The following is a 13674-nucleotide window of genomic DNA, read 5'->3' as shown; positions in this document are numbered from 1 at the left end:
AAAGTGAGCTAGAAACTTCACATCTCTATCAGAAGTAATGATCTTAGGAATGCCATGTAAACGAATAGTCTCCTGGAAAAACAGTTTTGCAATATGAGAAGCATCATTAGTTTTCTTGCAATGAATGAAATGCGTCATTTTGGAGAACCTGTCAACGACAACAAAAATAGAATTAGATCCATATTGAGTACGTGAAAGTCCAAGAATAAAATCCATAAACATGTCCTCCCAAGGATATTTTGGAATAGATAATGGAGTGTATAAGTCTATACTCTGCGAATAATCCTTTTGAGTTTGACAAATTAGACACTTTTGGACTATCCGACCTGTATCATTTTTCAATTGTAGCCAATAAAAATGCTCCTCTAAACCAGCAATAGTCTTATCACGGCCCAAATGACCACTCAAACCTCTTCCATGGACTTCTCAAATCAATTTTTTCCACAGAGAAGAACGAATAATGCATAACTTGTTCTTAAAAAGAAATCTATCATGTATCAAAAACCCTTCAGCAGCTGGTGAGCATGGACCTTCACCTATATATCAGCAAAATCATCATTTGCAGCATACAAATTCTTCAAAAATTCAAAACCCATGACCTCCTGACTAACTGTAATCAATAAAGCAGCCCTCCTACTCAAAGGTCTACTACCTTGTTACTATGGGCTGTCTTATATTTTATTATAAAAACTCCAAAATAAGCTGTCTATCAAACATATGTCTTATTCACATATTTTTTTAATCTTAAAATAAATAAAAAATTGATGATCTGTGTGAATAATGAACTCTCGCCCCATCAGATATTGTTCTCAAGTCTTAAAGGTTTGGAATACTACATATAATTTCTGCTCATAACTAGACTACTTCTTCCTAGTATCATTCAATTTCTCACTAAAGAAGGCAACAGGCCTACTAGATTGTGATAACACACTACCAATCCCAACTCCACAAGTATCACATTCAATCTCAAGCAATTTATCAAAATCAGGTAGAGCAATAATAGGGGCAGAAGTAAGCTTATCTTTAATCTGCTAAAAGCTTTTGTTGGCAGTTTCAGTTCAAGTAAATTTCTACACTCTCTCTTTCTTTAAACAATATGTGATAGGAGCAACGATGCTGCTAAAATTTCTGATAAACCGCCGATAGAAAGTAGCAAGTCCATGAAAGCTGTGAACTTTTGAAATATTTTTGGGAATGGGCCAGTTTCGTATTGCTTCTACCTTCTTCTCATCAACATGTATTCCTTCTATACTAACAAAAAATTCAAGAAACAGAACGCGCTCCGTCATATAAATGCATTTTTTTAAATTAATGACCAGCTCATTTTCTTACAAGGCTATCATGACTTGACAGAGGTGCTGTAAATGCTCTTCTTCACTGCGACTAAAACTTAAGATATCATCAAAATAAACAACCACGAATTTGCGTAAGAAAGAGCGCAAAACCTGGTTCATAAATCACATGAACATGCTAAGTGCATTCGTCAAAACAAATGGCATAACCAGCCACTCATACAAACTTTAGTTTTAAAATTTGTCTTCCATTCATCTCCCTCCTTAATTCAAACTTAGTGGTAGCCACTTTTAAGGTCGATCTTAAAGAAGACTTTATGACCTGATAACTGATCCAGCATGTCATCCAAGCAAGGAATAGGAAATCGATACTGAATCATAATCTTATTGATGGCTTTGCTATCCACGCACATTCTCTAAGTTCTATCTTTCTTTGAAACCAATAAGACAGGGACTCTGCAAGGGCTAATACTCTCCCAAATGTGCCCCTTCTTCAATAACTCTTCAATTTGTTCTTGAAAGATTTCGCTCTCTTTTGGGCTTATCTTGTAATGAGGCAGATTCGGTAATTTAGATCTAGGAATGAGATTAATCCGATGTTGAATATCTCGCAAAGGTGGAAGCTTTGAAGGCTCCTCCACTACCTTAGAAAACTCCTCCAACAGCTCTTTGATGGGTGATGGTAAATATGGTGCATCCTCCACTTCACCTTTTGCTCTCACCAATAAAGCCAATGTGTCTCCAGATTTCTCAACTACACCTGATAGCCTTTGCACTCCCGTAGAAACAGCAATAACAGTTGTTCCTTTCACTTTAGAATGTTTCACAGAACTAGAAAGCAAAATAGTAATCTTCTTCCGATTCCATGTAAACATATACGAAATTCTCTTCCTCCTTATACAAAGCATTAACATCAAACTGCCAAGGACAGCCTAACAAAACTCCATAGCAATCCATATCCACAATATCACAATTAATCGATTCAGTGTAAGATTTATCGATCAAAATAGGCACGCTGCAGATTTTGTTAACTTCAATGGTCGGACCTTTCTTAATCTACCCAACTTTATATGGCGAAAGGTGAGACTGTATAAGCAACTGCAGTTTCTCCACCAATTTCTTAGCTATCAGATTCTCATAACTGCAACTATCTATAATTAGCCTGTAAATCGCTTCTCCCCACCAATTTCTTAGCTATCAGATTCTCATAACTACAACTATCTATAATTAGCCTGTAAATCGCTTCTCCCATTCGACACTTCGCTTGGAAAATCTTCCTCCTTTGCGTCTCATCCTCCTATTTCGTCGAGCATAAAATTTTCTTCACCACATAGGTGATCCCCCCATCTTCAGAACCAATAATAGACCCATCATCTTCGTCTACTTCCTCCTCATATTCAACCACCTCCCTAACCACACTAACCTGTCAACGATCATTATTGACTCCTCTGTGTTCTGGACAATTATTCGATCGATGTCCAGGTTGCCTACAGCGATAACATATGTTTCCGGTTAGTTTCTGATAAGGATTGCTTTTGCCTCCTTTGTTTATTGTACTGATAACTGCCTTTCACTTACTGTCTTTCTTTTCTTCTGCAGTATTCTAATGATCGCTAGAATTTACAACTCTAGAAGGCTGTCCGTTGTAATTGCCTCACTACTGCTGAGTTCTTGTCAAACCAGAATTTCTGTAATTAAAATTTCAATTAGACTACTATCGAGGCTGCCATTCAACATGTTCTTCAGCTCTTTTCTCCATCTCAATACCATCTGCCAAAGTAAAAATCGCAACTACTCCCATCATACAGTGAATTTTGTGATTCAGTCCCATCTGATAATAAGCAACTTGTTGGGCTTCGTTCTCACAGTTTTCACACCTCACCTGCAACCTCAAAAACTATTCTGTATATTCATCCACTCTTTGACTTCCTTGAATATAGTCATGATACCGGTTATACAAAACTTGGGTATGATCGCTAAGGAAGAACCACTATTCAATCATTTGCTTTATCAACAGCCAGTTTCGTATAGGTTCAAGCCTCCTACGATAGCATTCATTTTGAGTTCAAAATTTCACTATGCTGCTGCATCACCCTTTAATTTATAAGTCACAATCGAAACCTTTCGATTCTCTTCCACATTCATAACTTTGAAAAATCGATCAACCTACACTAAGCAATTAAGGACAGATTCTACCTCCAACAAATCAAAAAAGTTTTGAAAGTCTATTTTTATCTTGTAACTTTCGTGATAATCTTGTTAGGGATTTACGACCATAGGATTTGCGACCACAAGATTTGGAACTGGATGTGGGCATTCGGCTGTGGCAGCTTGGTTGTTATCCCATTGTAAGGTTAGATGTCCAATCATCTCCCACAATTCTGCTAAGGATGCCTCAATTATAGCGAGTCGCGCCTTTTGTTTGTCGGCCATGGATGAAGTTCGCTCTGATACCAACTGAAATAGGACTGTTTAGACTCCGCAAAAAATTTTAAGCAATATTGTTTGATCAAGATAAAATTTAGAAAATAAAAGACTAAAAGACGATATTTTTTATTGACTTCTCGAAAATTAAAAAGTCTCTCAAATAGCAAAAAAAATGGCTATTTATAATAACAAAAATTTTAATGCAAAAATTTTTAAAAAAATTCAGAAAAATAATTAAAATACAAAATTGACTTTTTAAACTATAGAATTTGGATTTCAAATTTTTGTGACAAAACATATGGCCTTTGTCACATTTTTTTAAATCGTTTATCTCAAAATTTTCTTTTTGGAAAGCTATTTTTGGGTCTCCAACGAATGTTGTCTGTAAAAATAAAGTATAATCCAAATCTTCCATAAAATTAAAATATAAGACTAATCGCTCCATATCGACCAATTTTTTATTTTAATATTTATAAATTGGTTTGAAAAAATAAGTTACTATATTATTCTTATTTAATTTTAAAAGTTTACTAAATATTTTATTTAAAAAATTAATTTAAATAAAGCTTATTAATATTTTAATTAAATACATAATTACTTAAAATTTTAAAAGGCTTATAACTCTGCACCCCAAAATAATAACTATTACCTATAAGGTACATTTCAATATTTCCTTTAAAAAATATATTTCAAATTACGACATAAATTTTAATAAAAATTTCTTGCATATACCGTAATGTACGTATAAAGGCTAATTATTATCTATAGTTATTAAACTTTGAAATTTATTTTATTTTGATCATTAAACTTTAATTTATTTTAATAATATCATTCCACTTTAATTTTATTTAAAAAAAGTATTTTTAATCTACTATAATAAAATTTCATATTATCAAAATAAGAAATAATTATTTTATATTTTTTTCATATTTCTTTTTTTTAATCCACTCATTTTATATATAAAGATATTATAATTTAACTATTAATAAATTAATTATTTTATCTTAAATTTATTAATATTTTAGTTATTATTAATTTTATATTTCTTTTTATTCATTTTATTATTATTATTATCATTATTTAAATTTTATTAACTTAATTAATTCTTAAGTTAATTCTTATTGAACTTTAATAAAAACTAAATTTCAAGTTTTAATTTATTTTCTCTATATAATAAAAATTTGTTATAAATAAAAAATTTTAAATATCTCAAACATAAAATTACGAAACATTTATTTTACTCATAAAAAGGTTTAATAATGCTTATATTTAAAATATTTAATAATTAATGTTGAAAATATAATTATTTCATTATACTTGTGATAAAATTTTATTTTAAAAATAATACTATTTAATTAATATTGAAAAAAGAACTTGTATTTATATTAAATTATTTATGCAATTAAATAATTAGTTTTAAAAGATTTAACATTACTTATAAAATTCAATAGGCAGCAATGAGAATTTTTATTATTTTTATTTTTATTAAATATTTTAATAATTTATTTTAAAAATTAATTAAATTTTATATTTATATTTTTATATTTTACTATTATCTAATTAATAAATAATATAGTAAAAATATTCTTAATAAACAAATTAATAATTAACCTTAATTATACTTAACAATAAATTTTCTAAAATCTTATTTTGTATAGTAAGGAATTTTTTTTCTTTCAACTTTAAATTTAAATTCAAGTAATTATATTAAAATGCAAGCATATCATATAATATAATCTTAGAATTTAAGAATAAATTTTTATTAAATATAAAATAATTGTATTAATAAATAATTATGGAAATTTAATAATAAAAAATATGTTTTAAAATTGGGTGATATAGATAAAAATTACCCATTATTATTTATTAATTAGAGTTGTAAATTCCGAGTCCATTCTTCCAAGAATAAAACCCTATGAAGTAAAAACGGAAATTTATTTTTATATGCTGCTTTGCCATTTTCCTTCTCAATCACTTTTTCTTGAGTAGTTGTTGTGTCTAGTTCTCTCAGCCTCCACTCCATTTAACCTCCCAAACGTGATACATTCTTTAAAGTCTCAATCTTTTTGCTACTACTTCTCTTCAATCACACCGTTTCTGATCTGGGTTATGTTTAAATTCCCATTTAGATCATTATTTTCGCCATATTTGTTCCTCTTTGCTGCTTTCTTTGGAGAACCAACGAAAACCCATTTGTGTTCTGGAGGGTTTTTGGTCGTTTCTTGATTTGGAAAATTTAATTCTCATAAGTGGTTCCTTTTTCAACGAAGATGCAAGTAATGGATTTATGTTTTGAGGTCTCCTTCTTCTTCTTCTCCTTCTTCTTTCCTCTATATAATATGACGTTTGGTGGATATGCACATGCTTATTAATATTGTGGCTCAATTTTTCTATTTGATTGTGGAAATTAAAGTAGTAAAATGATTAAATATTATGTTTGAATCTTGGGTTTCTCTTTTGATTAGCATATGAGAAGAGAAAAGCTTTCATTTTCTGCAGATAGGATGGAAATATTTGGGGGTTTGTTCTCCTCCGGTTTTTGAAAAACCAAGCATATTTTTTTTTGTCCCTTAATTCTATCTTAAGTGAAGATAGCATGGATTATTTGTTGTCTGGTTCCTTCACACTACATCTCTCGAATATCTCATTGTTTTTTGCTATTTTCAGGAAGGATCTTTGGTGAAGCTTTGATTCTTTTCCTAAGGAAGAAGAAGGTAAGAAAAAGAATCAAATTTAGAATTTTAACAAGTCTGAGCCCTTAAGAATCAAATCCGCCTCTTCTGTAAAAGATTAGTCAAATGAGATTAGAACTAATTCAGTTTCTGCACCTTCTTTTTTGAGTGAGATTGAGGATTTTCCATGTTTATGAAAGGTGTTCATTTAGATTTGTCTCATATGGTGAATTGCTCTCATTATCTGTTGATGTCATTTTGAATTTCTTATCCTTTTTTATTGTGGGAAAGTGGTTTATATTTTGGTTTTATGAGCTTTATAATTTTCTGTCCATTTCTGTTTTGCTTGTTGATTTAGGACTCTGTCTGGTCATTTTTGCAGGAATATTTAGTTGTTTGAGTTTTTGTTTCAAGCAACTGTAGATAACTTCAGACAATGGGAAGGGGGAGAGGGAAAGGGAAGAAGCAGACTGTTATTGCTTCACATGAGGATCCTGCCAGCGGTGAAGAAGAAAAGGTTCCTGCTTATAGAAGAAGAGGAAGGCCAACAAAGCCTTTGAAAGATGATAATGAAGAAGAAGAAGAAATTGTTGAGATAAAAGAAGATGCTAAGGATTCAAAAGATTCCATTTCTTCTAAAGATGTGAAAAATCATGCTGTTGCAGAGAATGGACGCAAAAGGAAGAGGCCTGCACTTATCAAAGAAAATTCAGATTCAGTCAAAGAAACCAATGTTGTTGGAACAAAATTGAGTACTGATAATTCAATAGTGAATATTGGATTTCGACAAAATGGTAGCAGGCGAAAAAACAAGCCCAGAAGGGCTGCAGAAGCTGTTGTTGAGTGCAAGTGAAGTTCATGTTTGTTGTTTTAATGGATTTATATCTTCTTTTCTATGGAAGCAGAGTTTTTTATTGGCTTATATTTGGTTTCAGAAGTTTATTTTTTGTTATATGCTATTTGTTTTTGTAATGTTGATTCAATTTCCTAGGAATAGATAATTTTGATATGGAGGTTAGAACACTAATTTTACTTAATATGGTTCTGCATAAACCTCCCACCATCAGTATTACTTGCGAGTCTTCTGCTATTTGCATTTACTTATATTGATTATATGGCTTGAAATTTGAATATATTTTTTCATGGCTGAATTGTGATTGGACCCGAAAGTTATGAGGTGTGAATAACTGTATTTCTCCTATCTTGTGAAATCTGCAAGATTTTTGGAAATGGGTTTAGGATTTGAGTGCTTCAAGAGATTGTGTCGCACTTTCTTTCATTATAGTAGAACTTTATCTCTGACTTGTCCAAGAATGTGACTTTATAGTTGAATCATGTTAAGTTTCTATGTCTTTTTTTATATATATATATATTGTGATTGACAAGTGCGTGTGTATCTAGCATTGTGTGTTTCTTTTCAACAAGGTATGGCATATGAATAAGGAAAGAAAAGCTTTGTTTCTCTTTTGCTGGCAGTAGATGACTGACTAGTCTTAGCTGCTTGTTATTTTCCTGAAAAAAGTTTATATAACATGAACATATTCTCTTGGGATGATAACACAACCAGTTGAATCAGCTTTCATTATCTTTTTTCATTGTTTGAAATGCAGCTTGCTGCTCTGATGAATTATAGATTTGTTGACGAAAGGTAAAGTCAAGACTCTGAAGGCTTGGTGGTAGAGAAGTGTAAAGTTGCAGAGTAACAATGATGAGCAGAAGCTTGTAATGAAGTTAAGCTTATTGACTGTGGTGTGGTGGAAGGAACTTAAACATGTTCAATGTGTTCAGTTGTGGATGAAACTCTATGCATGGTTGATAGAAAAACTCTCAATCAGAACAATGCTAGAACTTTTAGACATATATGATAATCTAAATTAGGTTTAATTTTGGGAGGCGGATCACCCCACCCGATTAATATTATCGGGATTTATTTAAATCCGTTATAAATTTAATTAAAATTTATTTTAACTATTCAAACTCATTCTAAATTTCATTATGAATCTGTTTAATTTTATATATTTTAATAATTTTTATTTTAAAAAATATTTCAATTTTAATTTTTAAATAAATATATAAAAAATTATAAATATTACTAAAATATATATATATTTTTTTATATAACTGTTTAAAATATATATTATCCAAATTTATTCTATTAAAATTTAATCAAATTGAATGTTAAAAGGTATCCTATGCCCTACTCGTCGCGATCTCTAGGATCAATGGCACATGAATTTTTTCAAATGTTCTCCTTCTCTCTTTGTTTGTTTGTGTTAGGTAAGTCATCTTCTTCAAATAGTTAAATCACTGGCACTGGGGACCATTAAACCATTAATTATATGTTACAATGCTGCAAGGCCATGGAACTAGTTTGCCATGGCCAACCTGTACATGCTTCCTCAAGAGCTCAAACTAAAGCCTATTGATTTTGTCCCAATTAAGACAACATGGGCTCAATTATTCATGAACATATGTTTAATGGGTTACGGTGATAATTGTCAGTAGAGTCGGCTTAAAATTAAATTAAATTAAATAAATTAAAATTTTAAATTTTAATATTTATAAAAATTAAATTAAATTAATTTTAAATAATAATTAAATTGAATTGACATAATTTAATTTACTTCAGTTTTATCAGTACAATTTTTTAATAAATTTTTTTATATTTTATTTTTAATATTTTAAAATTTAATTAAAATATTTTAATTTTAATTATGATTTAATATTTCTATATTAATAAAAATAATATATTATTATCAGTTGAGTTTTATTTTTTATTTTTTTAATAAAATTGAGCTTTTATTTTTTTTAAATAATTAACAAAAACATTTAATGATTATGGAGTACGTGAAATCGAATTTAAATTAAAATTAAAATTTGAAAACAAATGGTTGAAAGCCTAATTTAATTTTTTTTTCTCAAACAAATTTTTAAATTTTATCTCAAACAAATTTTTAAATTTTATTTTAAGTAAGTTTTAATTTAATATAATAATATTTAATTTTAAATTTTTTTTATAAATATTGATTTTTCTTAAAAAAATTATTAGAATTTATACATCCTAGATTTCATTTCTCTATCACAAAAGATAAGGAAAGCGTCTAAATTATTTAATAATTATGATTAAGTCCAATTACTTTCCTTTTCCTTCATTTACAATTAATGATATATATTCTTCATTTCTTTCTTCCATTTATAAATAAACGTAAATTTTAACTAAAAATACAGAATAAATTTTAAATAAAAATATACAATTTCAGGCTACTTCAATATTAAAATTAAACTAAATATTATTAATTCCATCTCATATTGTCATTTAAAATCTATTTATTTAAATCAACAAGATTAATCGATAATCTTATTTGTAAAAAAAATTTATAATAATTTCTGTAAAACACCCTTTTAGATGGTTATATTTTTCTACATATTAGTATTAAATGATTTTTTAAAAAAAAAAATGAGAGAAATATCATTAACTCAAAACCATTAAATAAACTATATAAGGAGGAGGGACATGAACCCAAATTTCTTGACCTGACTTAGAATGAGCCGATGTTACTAGAATATGAGCGACACCATTCGCAGACCTGTGAATAAAACTACATCTTGTTTCTTCATAACTAAATAGAAGCAATTTACAATCTTGAATCAAAAGACCAAAATATTACTTTAAAATTAAATGATTTAAACAATATATGAAAAATGAAAATTAATATTACTTTAAAATTCTCAAATTAATAGATAATTTTAGATTTTTTTTTTAAATGATAGTTATTGTGGGAGAGATAACAACTTGTAATTGAATCAATAGTTGCCTTTCCTAATAATATTGTTTCTTATAAATTGAAACTAAGTTTTTCCCTCAAATAATTTGTACTCTTCGGTGTTATTAAGAATTTTTTTTAACTTTAAAGACAATAATAGCCGATTCTGATGAAAATGAGATCAATGACAGACTAGCTCATGGCTCTGTGGATGCTCCTAGGAAAGATTTGTGACCATGGGGCCTATAGTAAGCAATGTTCTAATAATGTTTGAAGCAATTTTCAAGGGACCCGTCCTTCTCCCCTCCATCCACATTTCTATTTTGATCTTGACAACAACATTGGGTCCTCATTTAGTGGTAGAAATCCTATAGAGATATTGGGTAGGGGCCCCTAAATTTATTTTTGATATGAGTGGGGAAGGTGGACTTGTATTTGTTGGTATGTATTTAAGATAGGTTGGTATATATTTAAGATAGGTAGAAGTAATTCGATTTTTTCGATTTAAATTAAATATTGTTATTTTTAATATTAATTATTTTACTAATTATTATTTATTTTAATAATTAATAATTTTGTATATTAATTAATTAAAAATTATAAAAAAATATCTTTTCATAATCAATTCTTTAAATATTTTTATTGACATAAAATACTGCACAGCAGTTTGAATGGAGACAATAAATACTTGGACCACTGTCAAACACTATCTTTTGTTTTTACCTCAAAAGTTACTTTTATTATTATGCTCTCTTTATCCAATTGATGGTTTTACATTTTTTTGTTTTTTCCTTTTTCTCTCTCTCAATTTCACATATCTTCTTTTGTTGTTGTTGATGATGATGTAATCATTGATGTAATTTATTTTTCCACCAAATTCAATTTTACTTTATTTCTTTTGATAAAGTGTGGAAATCTAGATACATGGTTTTAAAAAAATGGAAATCTACTTTATTAATTAGATAATATAAAATCAATACTATCTTAAAAATAACAATTAATAGTTTAATTTATTTTATTTTTAGAAATTTATTACCCTGTAAAGTGTATAGAAGAATTTTTTTTTTGGAAGATAATACTTTATGGAGTAGATAAATTTATATAAATTATAAAGTTAAGATTAAGAGATTAAGATATTATATAAAATAAAATAAATTTAGTTTAAAAGAAAATTTAATTTAAGGAAAGAACTTAAAGATAATCGATTGACTTGAATTCAAAATATCAAATTCTTAACACGTTGTTTTTCATGCAATCGATTGAACGGAGAAAATTTTAGATGAAGCAACACAAAAGCTAGTGATACCCATCTTCAAAGAGAAATAAATCATTAAAGCTCTCTAAACTCAAACAAAAGATTCTACTAAAGCCACTAATATCTCATATATAATAAAGAAGAAAAGCAAATAAGTTTAGGGTAAAGAAACCTCAAGTCTAATATTTTCAAAAAAAAGAAGAGGTCGGTGTGTTTTTCGTGACTCACTTGTATCTTCCAAATTACCTTTGATACCCAATGAACCATCACTAATATCTCATATTCATAATAAAGGAGAAAAGTAAATAAGTCTAGAGTAGGGAGACTACAAGTCCAATATTTTCAAAAAAGAAAAGAGATGGTGTGTTTTTCGTGACTCACTTGCATCTTCCAAAATACTTTTAATACCCAATGAACCGTCACTAGCTAAGGACATCCTTTGTGCCCTTCATCAGAGCTGGGCAAAGCAAAATCAAGACTTGTGTCTCCCAAAAATACTAGTGACCCCAACAGAAAATAAGTCCCCAAGAAATACGCCAATACTTAAAAATTTTTGCCTCAATTATCAAAAAGCATACTTAATAAATAATTCATTATGTGAAGTCTAGATTTATAATAAAAAAAAAATACATCCACTTGAATTGAGGGAAGGAAGAATCCATAAACTTTAAATGGAATATGAAGAACCATCCCACTCGAAAGGGATAGGGAACGATCGACAAGTAGTAATAATTAGATAATAGAGCCTCTAAATGAATATAAAACAACAATAATTAAAGAATAGAGCCTCTAAATGAATGTAAAACTGAGAGAGAAAAAAATTTTCTCTGTTCAATTGCTTCCAAGTTTTTTTTTTTAATCTCAAAACGATATGCTTTATAGATATGTCTCATTTTAACACATGTTTTTTAAATTTCTCTTTAATTGCTTACGGTCTATTAGATGAATTAGTAAGGCTTTAATGAACAAAGTTCAATTCTCTTATAAATGTATATTTTTAAATTAAAAAAATAATTAAATTTTTTTTTCATATTATAAATTAAATAATAATTTTTCTCAATGAATCTATGTAACACGTTGGAGAAAAGTGTCAGCAGCAAAATTAATGAGTCAAGTATAAATTTGGTCCACTATGAAAAAGAAAGCAGACAACTTTAGTAAGAAAGTGCGACAATGCTGAGTTAAGGCTAAAGCTACGAATAAGGTCACCACTATATAAAGATGAAATTGGTTGCTTTGGAGGTTGGTATTGTGGAAGTCTATTCATTTATTTTTGACGACCATCCTTGGTTTGAAAATATTGATTTCCGTGTGTTGACCTCAAAATAACTAATATTTTTTTATTAAATATTTTAATTTTAATTATATTTTTTATAAATTAAAAAAAAAATTATTTTGAACAGATGCACCACTATCTTTCATGGATTGGGTGCTTCCTAGGAGGGGGCAACCCTGGCTTCTAAGCAGTGTTCATAGGATTTTTACTGTTTACTTTTTAAAATTTCGGAAAGTATATATTTTGATTTAATATATAAATTTTAAAATTTTGGAATTGTATCCTTGAATTTTAATTTTATTGTAAAAAATTCTTTTATCAAAAATTTTCTTAACTATCCTAATTGGGTAATCCGAACCCGTCAAACAATTCATATTAATGAAATGGATCGTTATTTTTTAATAGGGAATGATTTGGAGTTCTTGCGCACGTGCCTCTCTCAATTAAATTAGGATTAAGTCCTCATTTATTTGAAAAAAAAAACAATTTATATTTAAAAAATATTTTTTATAATAAATCTTTTGAATGATTCAAATACTAAAAGATATTAAAAAGTTTTTTTTAAATTATATTAACTGATTTATTAGTTTATAATTTTTTACTATAAATTTAAATTTTATAAATTATTATATATTTTTATATAATATTAATATTAATATAATTTTAAATAAATTTATATTTATAAATATAATTTTAATGGTAAATATATTTAAATAAATTTAATTATAAAAATATAAGATACGGAGAAAAGGCGTACACAGTTAAGAGAAAGCGAGTAATAATGTGGGAACTCGTGTTGAAAAAGGTGTCAACTGTTTCGAGCTTAGATGTTTTAGGATCTTTTGTTATTAAATTTAAAAAAAATTACAATATGCAAATTCAAAATGTTGACCTTTTTAGTTTTAAAATGAGTTTTTTCGCCAGCCCAAATGCTAAAAATTTATAACTCATTTAATAATTTATTAAATATATTAATTAAAAATTAAAT

General features: G+C 28.1%; 1 protein-coding gene across 1 annotated transcript; it reads left to right on the top strand.

The window, feature by feature from the left end:
• Positions 1-5657: 5657 nt before the first annotated feature.
• LOC110622344 lies at positions 5658-7313 on the top strand. The gene is made up of 3 exons (XM_021766828.2): positions 5658-6016; positions 6387-6433; positions 6774-7313. Exon 3 carries the CDS (start codon positions 6828-6830, stop codon positions 7242-7244), a length of 417 nt encoding a protein of 138 aa, XP_021622520.1. The 5' UTR covers positions 5658-6016; positions 6387-6433; positions 6774-6827; the 3' UTR covers positions 7245-7313.
• Positions 7314-13674: the final 6361 nt, after the last annotated feature.

The sequence above is a fragment of the Manihot esculenta genome, chromosome 9 (genome assembly GCF_001659605.2).
Source record: "Manihot esculenta cultivar AM560-2 chromosome 9, M.esculenta_v8, whole genome shotgun sequence".
In the NCBI taxonomy this organism is placed as follows: domain Eukaryota; kingdom Viridiplantae; phylum Streptophyta; class Magnoliopsida; order Malpighiales; family Euphorbiaceae; genus Manihot; species Manihot esculenta.
This window is presented reverse-complemented; position numbering and strand designations above follow the sequence as displayed.